This window comes from Suillus subalutaceus, assembly GCF_016647625.1.
Source record: "Suillus subalutaceus strain FC151 chromosome Unknown DFJ58scaffold_46, whole genome shotgun sequence".
Classification (NCBI taxonomy): domain Eukaryota; kingdom Fungi; phylum Basidiomycota; class Agaricomycetes; order Boletales; family Suillaceae; genus Suillus; species Suillus subalutaceus.
In genome coordinates this window covers 40,899-58,558 of record NW_024540295.1, presented here as the reverse complement: position 1 = coordinate 58,558, position 17,660 = coordinate 40,899, and the positions used below count along the sequence as shown (strand labels likewise).

The following is a 17,660-nucleotide window of genomic DNA, read 5'->3' as shown; positions in this document are numbered from 1 at the left end:
AATAATGGGTACATCAAATTGCACTGCAGTAGCTAATAGAGTACACTCGGTTGTGGGCCATAGCCAATGAGCACAGGAATAAAGTGTGAATGTAAGTCAAGATACAGATATACAAGAGGCAAGTACTAGAAATGACGAGGTGAAGGGAATGATGGGTGACAGTGAAGCGGCAGAATGGAGGACAGATAAGAGAAAAAGTGAAATTACATAATTGCAATGTGAGATGGCGCTAGATGGCGCGAGAGAATGCAAAAAAAGGTGCAAGATTGTGCGAGAGGACCGCGCCGAGTTCGGTTTCAGATATGATGCTGGAGGATGCAGAAGGCAATTGGCCTATCTTCTATCGGGTTTTACGTAAGCCGTACAAGGCAGTATGTGACGTAACCCTACACGCCAGCGTTTATGCTGGGCCGAGCCGCAGAGACCAGATCTGGGCCCAGCTGGGGTGAATGGGTTTCAATGGCCGTGCAGCTCTCTCGCTCGAGAGACTTACCGGCTGCGCACGAACCTTCTTCTTAACGTTCATCTCATCCCATCAGATCCCATCTCACCCCTCTCCCGCCTGCCAGGGTCTTTTGTGCCAGCCATGTCCTTCTTTCCCCAAGTACTGTAATGAAACTCCGACAAATTGAGCCGAGCGACTTACACGGGGGCCAGGACCTACTAGACATTCTAGAATAACCTTTAGCATTATTCCTTGTTCGACCCGCCATCCAACTCGCCAAATCGAAAACATTTCCCTCGAGCACTTCGACTTGGTCAATGCTTTGAACTTCTTCAGTTCTTTCCAACTCTTCGAGAGCCGCAAATTCAACGGCAGCGTCGTTTCTGGATCATCTCCATCACAAGGCTCAGTCGAGAGCGGACTCGGAGGTGCCCACGCGAAGGATGCTTCAAGATCCTGTGCAATCTCGACAGCAATACCAACCTCTTCACGAGTGTGCATATGAGTATGGCGAGTGGACTTTCCAGCCTCCGCGGCTTTCATAGCTCTGTGATGTCGAATCTTTGTACGAATCTTTCCGAGTGCTTCGAATGTGTCGACTAAGAGATTACATCGTCGCGCAGGTTGAGATCAGAGAATGTGCGCTCTCCTCCGCCTGCATGCCCCACAATTGAAAGGAACATCACAGCAAAGACCTTGAGTGGGTGACTTTCGGAATTGATTGGAAGGTTTTTCCACCATGAAAAGCCGTCTACTTGGCCGCCATCTTACTTTAGGGAGTCGACAGTCAGTTTTCTCTTCTCTCGACAAGTCCAACACACCAACGAGGCCAACACCTACCGTATCCAGCGATCCCTAGCTTACAGCCTCTAATCATACTTTATTCACAGAGTTTTTCACATTGTTAATTCTAGCTATAACTCACCAACACCTCAAGGCCTCAGGCTCAACCTCATCCTCCCCAACGAATACTGTGGAGGCAACCGTAACACGTCACAGGGCCTTGGTCGCGTAACGCGTCACAGAGGCTCGGTTGAAGTTGAGGGTAGTAGGTACGTTGTAAAAATTCGCCGCAAGATTCAAGAATGACTAAAACTACTTGAAGCTTTTTCGCTGCTATGCCACCTTCCTGGCACTGCTTGTTTGTTAGATTGTCAATGTCTCCTGCTGCAAGCTGTCTACGCCCGTCACCTCACTGTACATCATGGATACATAATCTACAGCTGCAATATCAGTCCCACTGATTGCTAAGTTGAAGTTCTGCCTGCGAAAATTTGAACCCAAGTCTGAGCTAACCTCTCAGAGCGACGCCACTCGATAAATGACAGACACTCGATTGGTTGTGTCTCTCAGACCGACGCCACTCCGACAAATGACAGGCATTCGATTGGTTTCTATTTTGTTTGGATGTCACAGTCCAATCAGAGGTATAGTAATTCCAACGTTGACTTCTATAGCACGCAACAGTGACAACTAAGAGTGATAAGTGTAAGTGATGTGTTTGTTTGTATTTCTATGCAAAGCCTGTCACTGCTATCTTTTGTCATCTTCTTCCACCATTCGTCCGTTTTTTGCTCTAGTTCCGTTAGCCTGTCATCTTCTTCTAGTATGTAGATCACGCCACTACAGCACAATGAATATGACAAGCTAGGGTTCAGCCGACGCAAGCAGCATTTTACGAGTTCAAACTACCTGTGTTATCATGTCTAAATTATATCTCATCTCCGCGAGTCTCCGATGCACTGGAGTTCTGTCAGGTTCTGGCACCTCTCTTGCACCTGAGTTACGCCGTGGACCAGGTACAACCAGTTTTACCAGACCAGCTGTTGGCAAAACTCCCAAGTTCTGTCAACACTACTTCGAGCAGGTTCCGTCGCAATCCGGATTTTAGATGCTATAAAACCATGATGATCATCACATTCCATGTATCCCCATTTTCTGATAAGATATATTCTTCCGACGCCGACTGCACATCATTTGTTATCTGCCAGTTTCCAGCGTGGGGCACGGTATTCAGCAAACTCTCAGATCAAAATTCCTCATCATGCCATCACCTAAAGCTCATCCAGTAGGCGTGTACGATGTCATTGGCCTTGGATTTGGCCCGGCAAATCTTGCCGTTGCTGGAGCACTACTGGAACAATCCAGAGAGGTAGATCAATCCAATATACCACGTGTGGAATTCCGAGTCATTGACTTCCTAGACCTGCCCGATATCCGTGAACAAATCTCTCTTTATCGAGCGATATCCCGAATTCAAATGGCATCCGGGTATGCTCCTCCCAGGTACCCGTATGCAGATTAGGCAAGTGCAACTCTATGTTATCTGCATCTTGAAATTAAGAGGGAAGAACACAAGTTTCCTGAAAGATTTGGCTACCCTGAGGTCGCCACAATCTCCTATCACCTTCGTTGCATACTTGCACTCCCAAAACCGTCTGGTGGACTTCATCAATCGGGGCTGCATTACCCCGACGCGGAAGGAATACTCGGATTACCTTGCCCATGCCGCGCGGTACGTGGAAGGTCAAGGCATCAATGTCGCATATGGCGAAAGTGTCATTGCAATCGAAGAAGGGGGTGAAGGCACTGTGCAGGTCCATAGCAGGGTGCTTACAACTGGCGAAACTATAATTCGTCGTGCAAGTCAGCACCGATCCATCATAATATTGTCATGCATGAATTGACTGGGGATGTTTCAGAAAATCTAATTATCTCGCCAGGAGGTTCACCATGGGTCCCGCGGTGTATTCAGACCATCCTACCTCATCGTCGCATCATTCACAGCTCTCAGTACATATCTTCTGTAGAACCGATGTTGGCCACGATGAAGGCGACTACTCGGTCACTTAAAATCGCGGTTGTCGGTGCTGGGCAATCTGCAGTGGAAGTACTGCTCGACCTCAACTCGCGGCTAACCAGCATGGGTAAGAGTGCTGACCAAACGCACAACCTCCACCTCATCATTCGTGGTGGCTCATTGAACCCGAGCGAGGGCGGTCCCTTTGCGAACCAGATATACAATCCAGAGATGGTGGATGTTATGTATAATCTGCCAGGTGATTCTCGAAGAAGAGTAATGGCAGACTACAAGGCCACAAATTACGGGGTGGTAAATCCGTATACGCTTGATTCAGTGAGTTGCATGTCTTTTGCTAATTGACTGCAATTCACAAATGCGACGACAGCTCTACCAAGTCATGTACGACCAACAAGTAGACGGTGACATCGCTAGACGCGGGGGAAATGCGCTGCCCGGGACTAGTGCACACATCACCATCATACCTTACAGTAACCTGTCGTCAGCGGAGATCAGCACAAATCCTTTGCAAACCCCCACAGAAACAGAAGATACAGATACACTTTCGGTTCTTTTGGAGAATACCCTCACACAAGAGCTCTCCGAGATGACATATGATGCCATTATCTGCGCTACTGGCTACGAGCGAAATTCATGGTTGAACCTCTTGAAGTCATCCAACTTAGGCAAGCACTTCGGCTTGTACACTAGCTCAGATAAGACGCGCCTCGCTGTGGATCGCGATTTTCGAGTGGCCACGAACGGGAAGAATGGCGATTTTGGAGCGCCGACCATGAACGGGAAGAATGGCACATCTAAGGCGGCCGCGAATGGAATAAATGGTCATTCACGGACACCGGACACGGGTATCAACGCAGAGGAGAATGAACCATATACATCTATGAAGACCAAAGTTTCTGGTACGTCACCTACGTCCCAAGTAACTAAAAATATTTCTCACCGGTATGACAGATACACTCTATATCTCGCGACGTTATAGACTTCTACCACTACCAACGGCTGGTCACGGATTTATTCCAAAGATCTACTTGCAAGGTTGTGCAGAGGAAACACATGGATTGAGTGACACGTTATTGAGTGTGGTGGGAGTTAGGGCAGGAGAGATTGTGGAAGACTTGTGTTCCGATTAGAGGACTTACGGTCTACTCTGTGATAGGATACCTTTGGTTAGTGACTTGAACCGCTGATACAGGATGTGTTAAAGGTTACCACTGTATCATTAGAAACTCACTACGGGTCATTGCTGCAGCGCGGCCCGTGTTAAATAGGTCAGAATTCTTGTATATACCGATATGTAGTCGATTATTGATCCAACGCGAGAACTACGCGAGATGCGCACGAGTGGGCGCCACTCCAGGGCCATAATAAGATCATATATTGTGCATCGATGTCGATGTGGATATCTTACTACGCTTGAACTTGGAGCCCATCATTGACACGGCACGACATGGCAGCAGTGTATTCATCAACATGGCGACTTAAAAATACCATTTAATTTTCACTAATCGATAGCCTGAGATCGAGTGCTAAATGCCCGTTACTTTTCTCGAAATTCGAAGAATGAGAATGAGTGCAAACAACGTTGAAGAGCATACTTGCAGCTAGCTTCAGGGGCACGCTGCTTTTGGAAATGACTACTTGCTATACGGGGCTACCTACTGCAGTATCATAAATTGCACACAATTGACCACATAGTAATCCAAATTTTTGCCCCCATGAAACTCTCTTATCCTTGTTTATCTGAAGCTAATAACAATGATCTTGCACTCGCAGTCAGGATAGCCCGACACTCTCCCTGTACTGCGTGTAATTCTTGTCCTGGTTTGCGACCCCCAGCAAGCGTCGAGGTGGTTCTGAATGATGATGTTCACCAAAAGTCTCTACTCGGCGATCTAACACAATACGGCTCCGACGAAGAGGATGGCCCCACATACATTGAAACGTGTATATGTGGCCACAATGTAGCAGACCACGGTAGTCAATTAGCCGCCTTAGGACGGGAGGAATTTTCTCGCAGGGCACGCCTTGCAGTTCGTCTTGATGAACTTCTCCAAGTACGTCTTCTCCCACGTCATTATATACACGCTGACAGCACGCGCATCGTGTTAGGAGGCAGGCAGGCAACTTGATTTCAATTATGCAGATGAAGACATCGACTCCCTCAAGCAACAAATGAAGCTTCCCGTCTCTATGGTTAGCATAGTGTCTCCTTCCATTCGTACGTCATTTACATTGATCTTTCCTGCGACCTCCTTAAGTGTTTCAGAAGAATCTTCTCCGGTTGATCGACCAACGTCCCCGGATTCCTCCGTACTCAGTGACGAGCTTCCAGGCCCTCCACCTCCAAAGCGTAGACGAACGACCTCCTCTTCACTCAGCGATGCAGAAGGAGAAGATTATGATGAGGACGACGACGATGACGATGACAAACCTTTAGCCGCCCAAGTTGCAGATTCGAATGCAGCCACTGCAATGACATCTAGGAAGACTGTGACGCAGAGAAGCGGAAAGAAGACCTCCAGTATGAAGTCAAAAACACAGAAAGCTCCCACAGGAGACAAAAGGCTAGAGAAAAATGGCGTTGCCAATGGTCGCACCCCGGATCTGAAAGTAAAGGTTGAAGATAAGATGGACGAGGGCCAACTCACACGCCTTGCGACTGGAGTTACGGTAGACACGGGGCCAGCATCCTCCGCTGTAGTGAGTTGTACCCCCATTTCTCGCTTGGCCGACGCTTATGCTGTTCAAGCCTTCACACAAGCCCGAAAAAGCTGCTTTTGTGGAGTTGCGCAAGGGGATCATCGAAATAACTGCAGTGGAGAATGACCGACAGCCGCGCTCTGTGGTTATTCTCACTGGTCTAAAGACCTTGTTCCAAACACAGTTACCTATGATGCCGCGCGAGTACATTGCGCGTCTAGTCTATGACCACAACTCAAAAGCACTCGCGATCATCAAACATGGTTATAAGGTCGTAGGTGGTATTTGCTACAGACCTTTTCCACACCGTGGTTTTGCGGAGATCGTCTTCTTTGCTACTGCATCTGTGGACCAAGTGAAGGTAGGCAGAGGCCTTGTTCGTCATATATGCGACTACAACTTCTATGACAGGGTTACGGTGGCATGCTCATGGATAACTTCAAACAACACATCAAACGTACATACCCCGAAGTGATGCACTTCCTCACCTACGCCGACAATTTTGCTGTAGTATTTTTCAAGAAACAAGGCTTCTCGAAAGAGATTACACTTGATCGCTCTGTGTGGGCTGGGTACATCAAAGACTACGAAGGCGGGACAATCATGCAATGCACCATGCTGCGCAAGGTCAACTATCTTGACAAAGTCAGCATCATCGCTCAGCAGCGGGAAGCGATCCTCACCAAGATCCGCGAGATGTCAAAATCGCACATCGTGTATCAGGGTCTTCCGCAATTCCAAGAAGGTGCTCCGGAAGGGATCACAGTGGATCCTAAGGAAGTCCCAGGGCTAAGTACGTTGTCGCTTCTTTAAGTGAGCTGGCGTCTCAATTGTGTTGTAGGAGAAAGCGGTTGGACGCCCGGCATTGAACACAGGTGAGTTGCCCTTCGCGATCTGAGTCGGTCGTATCTGACTTCTTGCAGCACACGCTCCGGGAAAAGCGCCGAGCACACACAAATGCAACGCCTCCTGTCCGATCTCAAAGCCCATCCCTTAGCTTGGGCTTTCTTAAACCCAGTCAACGCCGATGAGGTCCCAGATTACTACGGTGTCATCAAGAGACCTATGGGTCTGTACTTAACTTCCCGTGTTATATATTTTTGTATTAACATCTCCATCAGATTTCAGCACGATGGAGCATAAATTGGACACGAACCAGTACTCCTCGCTGAAATTTTTTCTCGACGACGTTCAACTGGTGGTCGATAATTGCAAGTTGTACAACCCCGAAACATCGATATACCATAGGAACGCAGTGAAGCTTGAGAAATTCATGAAAGAACAGTGTACAGAATATGCAAAGCGAGGGTCCTAAGGACAGTTGTCTTGTTATATTATCTTTATTGATTCGCATCTGTATTATTTACTAGGATCACCATATTTGTATTACATGCATCTCTTTCCACTCGCCCATCACTCAAGTACCACATGCTTAGGAGCCTCCACTGCACCAGCCCAGATAGCCTATCCGAAACCACCCTAGGAGAACGGGGTGATACGCCAGCAGGATAACTTCAAGAATCGGCGCACACTTTGTACCCAATGAAGAATTGGCCTCATAAAGTAATCCCGGATACCCATCGCACATCGGGATCTCTATGGCTGACCTTGGGAAGTCAAGGAGTCAAACATTGGAATGATCACCGACCACAAGGAGCCATTGGCGATGTATCACCCTGGACATGTTCGTCTCCCGAACTCGTCACCAAAATTTAGAAATGATACTCGGCAGACGCGGATAGACAAACTCATCTGCCAGAATCGACACGAGCCGTTATCAAGGAGACATGGGCGTTTTGAAGTGCTGATGCTTGATGAGCCCATTCCGTGATGTTATCCATTATCGATCAAGCTTGATATCTGACAAGGGCCTTCAACGTCCAGCCTTGGTCCTTTAAACTCGCCCATGTGTACAAACCCGTTATGCTCCAGTGATCGTGCATAGCTGCTATATTTTTTCGCGCCACTCTTGATGAAGCTCTGGGCCAGACAATTTGGGGTTCCCCTACTTCCAACGTTAGTGGAGGAGGGCTCTTGTCGAACATGATCGGTTTCCCATTTCCCAAAACCTCTGCCAGCTACACCTTTCGATTACAATCATCTGACACCTTATTTGTTAGAGACTTGTCAAATCGTCATTTAGTTCTCGCTGAGCCCCCCTTTTCCCGTTATGCACGTCTCGGTGGGCCACTCCTGCGTGGTGTCTGAGAAGAACCAACCGAAGGACTGACAAGTGTTCGTCGATGAGGCTTCAGCGAAGCTGGGAGGTTGCATCATTTTCCTGACTGTCTGACTGTCCTTAGCTTGCATGCATTCTTCTGGCCTTCGGCCCCATTAACATTTTTCATTGGGTGGTGAGCCCCGACAGTTTTGGTCAGTCGGGTCGAGAATCCAGTCTGGCACATACACCCCGGTCTTACGTTTCTGAGACGACCCCCTCGGGGGTGAAGGTGAATTCCTTTTCATGAACAGACTATCACATAAAAAGGAAGTTTCGGCGTAATGACTGGGCCTAGTTAACATAGACTTCCAAGGATCTATACACCGCAGAAATGTTGTCAGAAGGTTTCGAACCAACTCCAAGAGAGACAGATTTTGACTCTGTTGTGGTGACCACTTGGCTAAGACCAGTTAGATGGACTGGCGAGGAAACCATCCATGAGTGAATGTTAAGGTGAGTTCCGATATAAAAAAACCTATTGTTCAGGAGGTTTCGAACCTGCACAGTCAAAGCGAAACAGATTTACATTCTGTCGCTGTAACCACTTAGCTGGATCCAGTTAACATCCAACGAAACCATCCATGAGTGATTGTCAAGGCGTATTCCGATAGAAAAAAAACTCATCGTCGGCAGGTTTGGAACCTGCGCAGCAGTCCAAGAGAAACAGATTTCGATTCTGTTGTGGTGACCACTTTGGCCAGGACGCTTCCCAAGCTGAGATGACTTCCATCAAAAATTAATTACATAGGCCTGCTCGCAGGGCATGCATACACAGTGTACCAGCAATAAAATAAACCCTACTTGTTAAACAATTTTGCTCTCTTCGTATGGGTAATTAAAAGCGGTGGGAATAGTGACTGCAAGATCAAAGTCAAGCGGCAATAATGTACATCGAATCACGGAACTCATGACATAACACCATTTGCGATCACTGGGATGATTCCGGTTGTTCGCATCTTTGGCCTTCAAGAAGTTGATTGTCACTGAGATCTGCATGAACGCTGCGCACAACAAACCCTCTGCAAAAAACCGTCCAGGACATACTCCAAGTTGTGCGTTGGCTAGTGATGAAGAAATCGCGTTACTAAACGATATGCCTTCTTCCAAACTCAAAGAAAGGACTCCCTGCAATCCTTGCAGTCGGCGAGAGTTCGCCATCGGGAAGCAGGTGTCATCCCGGGTCAAACTGGTCAGTGTTGACACAGTAGCGACATTGCTCTTCAGGGAATGAATGAGAGATAATAATGATGATGAAGCCTTTCTATCTCGTTCGGAAGCCCGTTCGGTATACGCTTCAGGCGCTAGTTATGTGTTGAGAACCATTACGAGGACATGTCGGTTTGGGATCGACAGAAATGATGCGGAAGTAGTTCAAACATGACACCCTTGAGGTCGAAACACGTCGAAACTTTGAGAGCACTATGATAGGCACTAGCACCACGGGCTTATTGACTGTGTATGGATTCTTCGTTGGGATGGCGCCTGTCACTGTGAATGCCTGCCAACTGCACATAGACCCATTGGTATCATGATGCGCTACTAATGTTAACTTATAAGAGATGTCGCAAAAAAACTCAAACGACATCCTGTCATGAAATATAGCCCTGGCAGCTTGACAGTCACCGAAAATTGAATGTTAAACGTTAAACTGGAGGGTTCAATGGCCGTCACGGTGGTAGGTCACGCGAAGAAAGCTTGAGCGACCGGTGATGCTCAAGCAACGACTCAGAAATTTGACAACTTGAGTGGATAATCGAGTGACTCACCGAGCTTTGCCGCAGTTATATTATAATATAAGACGTCGAAGTTCATGACTTCTTTGTTTCGACAAGAGAAACTCCCGGGACTCCCAAACCAAGTCTTGTCGCTGTTTGCCGAAAATCGTCGACGCGGGGTTCGAAATTTTGCTTTCGAAGGGGCTACAAGATAGTACGATATGATGTGACCGTGAATTGAATTGATCATCACATCCATCGATCTACACTGTTCAGCTTGTACTGGTGTTTTTCGCGAGCGCTACTGATATATCGTTAGGCTGCTAGACCTGGTCCATGATCCACGTTTCTTGGTGACATACATACCCTGTTTGGTTTTGATATCCGAGTCAGAATCCGAAGCTCGAGTCACACCTTAGATCAAGATATCACTTTAAAAAGAATCGGCTCAAAAGAATCGCCTTCATCGCGACAGGGCTGCTCATACAGATTACACGATTGCTGAAGTCGAGATAGTAGGATGTCATTCCCAAAACAAGACAGTGCGTAGTTTGGTGACTACGCCCGTACATTATGTTGCTCACCAGCGTCTTTTGAACTAGTAACCCAACCATTCAACTTTCCAAAGGAGGAGGAGAAAGTAATCGCTTACTGGCGCGAGATTGATGCTTTCCAGACAAGTTTGAAGCTGTCTGAAGGCAAACCGGAATATGTCTTCTTCGACGGTCCTCCTTTTGCGACTGGTCTTCCTCACTATGGTCACCTTCTCGCGGGTACCATCAAGGTATGTGATCACAGTAATATCTTATCTTCATCGTTGACCGATCTGCTAACGTCCGCTTCCTTGATCTAGGACATCATCACTCGACATGCCCATGTAACAGGCCATCATGTTACGCGTCGATTTGGATGGGACACTCACGGTCTCCCCGTCGAGCATGAGATCGATAAGAAACTTGGAATCACTGGCAAGCAAGACGTTATGGCCATGGGAATCGACAAATACAATGCGGAATGTCGTGCCATCGTCATGCGTTACGCATCAGACTGGCGCGTCACTGTCGAGCGCATGGGTAGATGGATTGACTTTGACAACGACTACAAAACGCTAAACACGCCTTTCATGGAAAGCGAGTGGTGGGCGTTCTCGGAGCTCTGGAAAAAAGGCATGGTGTACCGTGGCCAGCGCGTCATGCCTTATTCTACAGGATGCACCACCCCACTTTCGAACTTCGAAGCAGGGCTAAACTACAAGGATGTAAACGATCCTGCAGTCACCATCGCATTCCCGCTAGTTGATGATCCCAGCACATCCCTTCTAGCATGGACGACTACACCGTGGACCCTACCATCCAATCTAGCGCTGTGTGTTCACCCCGAGCTGACTTACATCAAGATTCATGATGAAGAGCACAACGCAAATTATATACTTTGTGATCAGCTTCTTGGGACTCTCTACAAAGATCCCAAGAAAGCCAAGTTCAAGAAGCTGGCATCTTACAAGGGTATCGAAATGAAGGGATGGAAATATACGCCGCTCTTCGAGTATTTCACAGAACAGGTATGTGAAATACCTTTGTTTCGTGCAGTTTCCGACCATCCTTCAGTATGAAGATCGCGCATTTCGCGTTTTTGTGGATACGTATGTCACGGCAACAGACGGTACAGGTATCGTGCAGCAAGCCCCGGCATTTGGTGAAGATGATGCTCGCGTTGCTATCGAAAATGGTGTCCTTTGTCCCGAAGAGATGCCTCCCTGCCCCTTAGACGATGGTGGCAAATTCACCAAGCCAGTCACCGATTTCGAGGGCATATACATCAAAGTTTGTCATCATTGATTGATTGAACCATTTGGCAGTGCTCACCGTTGGTCTAAAGGTCGCAGATAAGGAGATCATGAAGGTCTTGAAGGCGAAAGGTCGTCTCATTGTGCAATCGACCATCAAGCATTCCTATCCGTTCTGCTGGCGGTAAAGCCCTTAGAACAGAACATTGATCAGTACGCTGACTTCTTTCCCCAGATCAGGAACACCCTTAATCTATCGTGCCGTGCCGTCGTGGTTCATCCGCGTACAACCCATTGTGGACCAGCTTGTTACCAACAACCTGAACACACTATGGTGAGTGCACTGTTCGCTTCCCTGCAAACGTCGATTCAATTCTGTTCATCAGGGTGCCTCAGCATATCAAAGATGGTCGATTTGGAAACTGGCTAGCTAATGCGCGTGACTGGAATGTATCTAGAAATCGATACTGGGGCACACCACTACCCCTGTGGGCCAGTGATGACTATGAAGAGGTCGGTAATAGCATTTTTCAGCATGGGTGTGAATTGATCAGAGCACAGGTTGTCTGCATCGGCTCCATCGCCGAACTCGAGGAGCTGAGTGGTGTCACTGGCCTCACAGACATTCACCGCGAAAAAATTGACCACCTGACTATTCCTTCGAAGATGGGCAAGGGCGTCCTGAGGCGCGTGGAGGAAGTCTTCGACTGCTGGTTCGAATCTGGAAGGTAACTCGGCTCACCCGTCCTGCAAACCGTATTAACAACACGACCATTCCAGCATGCCATATGCATCAGCACACTACCCATTCGAAAACAAAGAGTCTTTCCTCAAGAACTTTCCGGGTGACTTCGTGTCAGAGGGTATCGATCAGACTCGGGGTTGGTTCTACACGTTGCTCATCCTCTCAACTCATCTCTTCGGTACTGCACCGTGGAAGAATTTAATTGTCACCGGTCTCGTACTCGCCGCCGATGGCAAGAAGATGAGCAAAAGTCTTAGAAATTACCCCGACCCTCATATCATCTTTGACCAATATGGTGCGGACGCTACGAGGTCGGTGTCAATTCAGTGATACATGCTACATTCAAGCTTAGTTTTGTCCCAGGATGTTCCTGGTTAACTCTCCCATCGTGCGGGGTGAAAACTTGCGCTTCCGCGAGGAAGGTGTCCGGGACGTTATTTCTCGCGTTCTTCTGCCCTGGTTGAACTCCGTCCGATTCTTCCTTGGCCAAGTGACGCTCCTTGAGAAAACCACTGGTGTGCAGTTCATGTACAAGCCACACGCTCCTGTCTCAAACAACGTCATGGATCGATGGATCCTTGCTCGGTGTCAATCTCTCATCAAACTTGTGAAGGACGAGATGAAGGCTTACAGGCTTTACACCATCTTGCCGCGACTCCTCGATCTTATCGATGAGCTAACGAACTGGTACATCCGGTTCAACCGGCGGAGATTAAAGGGCGAGGATGGCAAAGAGGACACGATTGCCGCTCTCAACACACTTTTCGAGACACTGTTCACCCTTTGCAGGACCATGGTGCGTGTTCTATGAGAAAATACCATGACTGACCATGCTGATGTTCTGCCAGTCCTCGTACACGCCCTTCATGACGGAAAACCTGTACCAGACTCTGCGCGAATATATCCCGGAGGATCCTTCTGTTCCCGATGCACGATCAGTTCACTTCCTCATGTTCCCCGACGTCAAGGAAGAGTACTTCGATGAGGTGATCGAGCGCCAGGTGAAACGCATGCAAGCTGTGATTGACCTTACTCGGTATATCCGGGAGAAGAATAACTTGTCCTTGAAAGTAAGCTTTATTCGCCGTCATGAGAATTGCTTTAACCAATCTACGACACAGACACCTCTCAGAGAACTCCTTATCTTCCATCCTGAGGAGCAGTACATTGCCGATGTACAGTCTTTGCAACGTTACATCCAATCAGAGCTTAACGTACGCGACGTGGTGTTCACCACCGACGAGGCCGCATGTGGCATTGGCTACCGAGCTGTCGCAGATTGGGGCACACTAGGCCGCAAACTGCGCAAGGATCTCGGACGAGTTAAGAACGCGCTTCCCAATGTTTCCTCCACCGATGTCAAGGCATACATCGACATAGGGAAGCTCACAGTTGATGGCATTGAGCTAGTCACTGGTGACCTGACCGTGCAACGTTACCTCGAGTTGCCACCCGCTTCTGAAGGCCAGTATGCAACCCATACCGATAACGATGTCGTGGTCAGACTGGATATTCAAGTCCACCCTGAGCTGATGAGCGAATGGCTTGCAAGAGAGGTCATCAACCGGGTGCAGAAGCTTCGGAAAAAAGCAGGCCTGCAAGCCACTGATGACCTGAACGTGTACTACTGCTTTGAGGAGGACTCGGGGGCAGAGTTGCAAGACGCCCTCAAGGAGCACGCAGAAGCCATTCAGAAGACCATCCGTAGCGCGCCTGCTGATGTGAAAACTAGAAATGGCGGGGTACTCGTGATCGAAGAGGAACAGGAGGTGGCAGACGTCAAGTTCACGCTGTCACTGGTTCGGGCATAATAATTTCAGAGGGGGCTAGAAGTAGACAAGAATCAGATGGCGGAATCTGTACATTACCTGCTGTACAATTAGGTTAGCGCATGCGAAGACGGGAGTTCTCGGTAATATAATAACAGGCACGTGGAAGACAGGCGTGATGATACAGTGAATTGCGGCTACAGATACAGTTTGAGGTTGTGTGGGTATTAGTAGATGATCATTTCTTGGTGGATCCAAAGCCACCGAAGCCCATGAGCTTCGACATCTCATCATCACCGTCCATGACAGTGTCTTTGGCAAGTGCAAGGCGAGTTTCCTCCTTTTGAGCCTGCTTTTGAGCTTTCTTCTCGGCTCGCCGAGCATCTTCTTTTGCCTTGACCTCTGCAAGCCGCTGATCAAAATCAAAAGCCTTCGCGGATGATGCCTCTTTGGTTTTTTCCCGTAGATATGCTATTCGAGCGCGAACCTGTGTGAGGGTGGAGCGTTCCACACGGGTCGTCTGACCAAGTTTCCTGAGATCTATGCCCGTGTTTAAAGATATGCACCATTTGCGATCGTTGTGTTGACATACGTGCTTTACTATTTATGTGATCCAAATAACCCGTACTGTCCCTATAGTTTCGATTGCAAGTATCACAGAAGAAACCAGGCTGCCCCGGCCCTCGTGCGCCGGGATTCTGCACAACCATGGTTTTTCCGAGATTCTTGTCCAGTTCGAGAGAGGTTTCTCGACGTTTCATGAGCTCTGTCGGCTTCGGAAGGTCTTCCTTGGGGGCCTTGCGCGGTTTCTTGCCTGTGTGATGAAGTAGTACCCAGTCTAAAAAGCAAGCAGTAGATATTGCGTACCTTGTTTGAGACGCTCCTCGTTTTCTTGCATTCTGGTCCTTTCTTCATCGTCCTTTTTCCGTGCCCGTTCAGCATATTCTTCCTTATCCCATTTCTTCCTGAAATCAGTGTCGCCGGCCTTGGTGCCATATGCACCCGCCTTCTCAGCCATAGTGGTTGGAGTAGAAGGGACAATGTCACGTGGTGTCTAAACGTTAAATCATTATTGCAACAGCGTCCTGCACTGACCTCCGCAGTGTCAGCCAGTATCGTCTGCTCTTTCCATGCTTTGCGACTCTAATCTATAGAATGGATTTGGGTGATGCAGTTCCGCTCTCTACCTCTTTCCCCCTCCCGTTTCGCGTACTCTTTCTCATCGGCTTGGGCATACTAGGATGGGCGACCAACCTTCACGGATTGCACCTACTCGGGATTGATGCAGGGTCAGCACTAGAGTTCCACCCTGGTCGTGCATTTTTGCCTACCAGCTCCTCGTCTTCACGAGTATCCTCGTCACCGCGAGTGTCTTATATGTCCGTATACCGTCTATTCGCAGGATATGCAACTTGGTGTTTTGCTGGATGGTCTTTCTTCCGACTTGCCACTCACTCGAACACTGTGCTGGTGGATACCTTCAAATACATCCCTGCCCTGAGCTCCTTGGGTGTGCTAACAACTCTCATATGCCCATTTGAATTGTGCCAAAAACGCGAGAGAGATCTGTTCCTCCAGTAAGAGTATCATCTACGTCTTTTCATGATAGCGCTGTAATAATTTCCAACAGGAGCGCTGCAAGGTGTCTCTTCTCTTCAATGGATAGCCCAGTGTATTTTTCGGATGTAGTCTTCGCAGACGTGTTCACGTCATTTGCAAAAGTCCTTGGCGACGTTTGGCTTTCTCTTTGTATGTTACTTCCAGGCGGAAGTCTTTTGTCTCCTCCATCCCTCAATGGCCTCTCTCAGTGGATACTTCCAACGCTCATGAGGTGCGTACCACTCACCCGTCTGTGCAAATCTGTACTCATAGGTGCCAGTCTACCGTATATTATTCGCTTCCGCCAGTGCTTAATCGAGCACTGGTCTCCTACCAACACCAGTAAGCGACCCCTCTTGAATGCACTCAAATACGCATCCTCGTTCCCGGTGATATTCCTTTCTGCCGCTCAAAGAATTGTGGTACTGGAGCTCGCAGAAGTGAAAGGTGAATTGGTCACGCGGGAGTCATGGCACGGGGAACATCCGTTATTTCGCCTATGGTAAGTAAGGTTCATAAATTTGTCGTTGCTAAGTGAGATGCTACATCAATTATTTAGGCTTTTAGCCGCGGTTGTGAACTCGCTGTATTCCTTCTGGTGGGATCTAACCAATGATTGGGGTCTTAACCTTTTGAAACCGCGATCTGCGGATTCACGAAGCAATCCGCGACCCCTTGTGCTCCCGTCTCTCCATTCAAAAGCCTCTTCCATTGCTGGGTCTTCCGACGCACATATTGTCACACAGTCTCACACCTCTTCCAGCCACCAAGTTCTTGGTAGCGCAATATACCGTCACCAGTCATATCCTTATGGACTTCGACCAGTGCTCCTCTACCCACTTCTGGTATACCCCCTGGTTATGTTCTTCAACCTCGTGCTCCGTATGACATGGTCAATTAAACTATCGAGTCATCTGCATTCGCAGTCGGAAGGAAGTGCTCTCATGCTCTGGCTTGAGGTTGCGGAAGTCTTACGACGATGGATGTGGGTGTTCATTCGGGTGGAATGGGAGGTCGTAAAGAACGCACAACACAAATCTCAGATTACGTCAATCAGAACTGCACCAGAAGAAGTTGAGTTGATGCCATCAAATCGTTCTGATCCTATGGATGATGATTAGGTGCTCGCATCAGAACGTTCTAGATAGCGATTTTTATTGTAGTGAGTAATCAGATTCACTTGACAGGGTCCATGGCATGCTAACGGAATAGCTCATAGTATAGCACCTTCAGCAATTATTAATACATCAGACCCCCTCAATAACTCGGTCCAGTTCGTTTTTCGCTGGTTACACACCAAAACCACTCCCGATCGAACCAAGCAGACGTTCCCATCAAAATATCAAATTTAACCAAACGAGCGTGTGCTTGACAATAATGTCTGATTATGATTGTTAATGACTTAAGATCAGTGTGTATCTGCTTGTCCGACTCCCACTGGAGTGGACTGGAGTCTACTCGTAATTATCTCTGTTTGGCCAATTCACGAGCTCGTCGTCCCTCTCTCGTATGCATGTCACATACCATAAATGACAGAGAAGACTGGAGTTCCCGTGCTGGGGTAGTTGTTCCCGCGAGGTGCTCCGACGCCCGCCTAACTTATAGCTATCCGTACTAATTTCTGAACAAGGTCCATCCGAGTGTGTGTCAGGTAAGGACTGTCCCGTTTGAACGTGAGATGAAGCTGACTGCTCGGACCGTCACAGGCCCCCTTGCCCATCTCCCAAGTCTACTTAATTTAATATTGTTGTTGAACTCGGACGTCCGCCGTATATAGTGTCACATGAGTGGAAAACGGTTTCTTCCGATCCCGTCCGCAATTATACCGTGCGAGCGCCTTCCTCCGGAACGCGATACAA

At 48.2% G+C, this 17,660-nt stretch overlaps 6 protein-coding genes and 1 pseudogene across 7 annotated transcripts; 5 read left to right on the top strand and 2 right to left on the bottom strand.

The window, feature by feature from the left end:
- The first annotated feature begins 2,353 nt into the window (after nucleotides 1–2,353).
- DFJ58DRAFT_906026 (L-lysine 6-monooxygenase (NADPH-requiring)-domain-containing protein) lies at nucleotides 2,354–4,621 on the top strand. Its single transcript, XM_041394988.1, has 6 exons — nucleotides 2,354–2,597; nucleotides 2,650–2,750; nucleotides 2,805–3,091; nucleotides 3,148–3,581; nucleotides 3,634–4,165; nucleotides 4,218–4,621. The coding sequence occupies exons 1-6, from the start codon at nucleotides 2,490–2,492 to the stop codon at nucleotides 4,394–4,396; spliced, it is 1,641 nt and encodes a 546-aa protein (XP_041244389.1). The 5' UTR covers nucleotides 2,354–2,489; the 3' UTR covers nucleotides 4,397–4,621.
- Nucleotides 4,622–4,981: 360 nt separating this feature from the next.
- Nucleotides 4,982–5,492, top strand: DFJ58DRAFT_659799 (uncharacterized protein; the record flags this gene model as incomplete). Its single annotated transcript, XM_041382111.1, has 2 exons — nucleotides 4,982–5,320; nucleotides 5,376–5,492. Coding segments are annotated over 2 exons (456 nt in total), but the record flags the coding sequence as incomplete, so codon positions are not given.
- Nucleotides 5,493–5,789: 297 nt separating this feature from the next.
- Nucleotides 5,790–7,281, top strand: DFJ58DRAFT_659739 (uncharacterized protein; the record flags this gene model as incomplete). The annotated part of the gene is made up of 6 exons (XM_041382106.1): nucleotides 5,790–5,966; nucleotides 6,016–6,327; nucleotides 6,378–6,759; nucleotides 6,808–6,841; nucleotides 6,890–7,035; nucleotides 7,088–7,281. 6 exons carry the CDS (start codon nucleotides 5,790–5,792, stop codon nucleotides 7,279–7,281), a joined length of 1,245 nt encoding a protein of 414 aa, XP_041244387.1.
- Nucleotides 7,282–8,666: 1,385 nt separating this feature from the next.
- DFJ58DRAFT_t89 lies at nucleotides 8,667–8,743 on the bottom strand (annotated as a pseudogene). The gene has a single exon. The product of its transcript is annotated as a tRNA-OTHER (tRNA).
- Nucleotides 8,744–10,128: 1,385 nt separating this feature from the next.
- DFJ58DRAFT_785389 (tRNA synthetases class I-domain-containing protein) lies at nucleotides 10,129–14,356 on the top strand. The gene is made up of 12 exons (XM_041390030.1): nucleotides 10,129–10,444; nucleotides 10,505–10,686; nucleotides 10,756–11,463; nucleotides 11,510–11,725; nucleotides 11,781–11,872; nucleotides 11,924–12,022; nucleotides 12,075–12,201; nucleotides 12,250–12,416; nucleotides 12,469–12,744; nucleotides 12,797–13,229; nucleotides 13,282–13,503; nucleotides 13,555–14,356. Exons 1-12 carry the CDS (start codon nucleotides 10,423–10,425, stop codon nucleotides 14,242–14,244), a joined length of 3,234 nt encoding a protein of 1,077 aa, XP_041244386.1. The 5' UTR covers nucleotides 10,129–10,422; the 3' UTR covers nucleotides 14,245–14,356.
- On the bottom strand, nucleotides 14,357–15,284 carry DFJ58DRAFT_745388 (uncharacterized protein). Its single transcript, XM_041387386.1, has 3 exons — nucleotides 15,070–15,284; nucleotides 14,795–15,016; nucleotides 14,357–14,742 (listed from the first exon to the last, which is right to left on the bottom strand). Exons 1-3 carry the CDS (start codon nucleotides 15,218–15,220, stop codon nucleotides 14,441–14,443), a joined length of 675 nt encoding a protein of 224 aa, XP_041244385.1. The 5' UTR covers nucleotides 15,221–15,284; the 3' UTR covers nucleotides 14,357–14,440.
- DFJ58DRAFT_745387 (EXS family-domain-containing protein) lies at nucleotides 15,263–17,294 on the top strand. The gene is made up of 5 exons (XM_041387385.1): nucleotides 15,263–15,779; nucleotides 15,833–16,033; nucleotides 16,082–16,303; nucleotides 16,361–16,963; nucleotides 17,021–17,294. Exons 1-4 carry the CDS (start codon nucleotides 15,358–15,360, stop codon nucleotides 16,920–16,922), a joined length of 1,407 nt encoding a protein of 468 aa, XP_041244384.1. The 5' UTR covers nucleotides 15,263–15,357; the 3' UTR covers nucleotides 16,923–16,963; nucleotides 17,021–17,294.
- The last annotated feature ends 366 nt before the right edge of the window (nucleotides 17,295–17,660 follow it).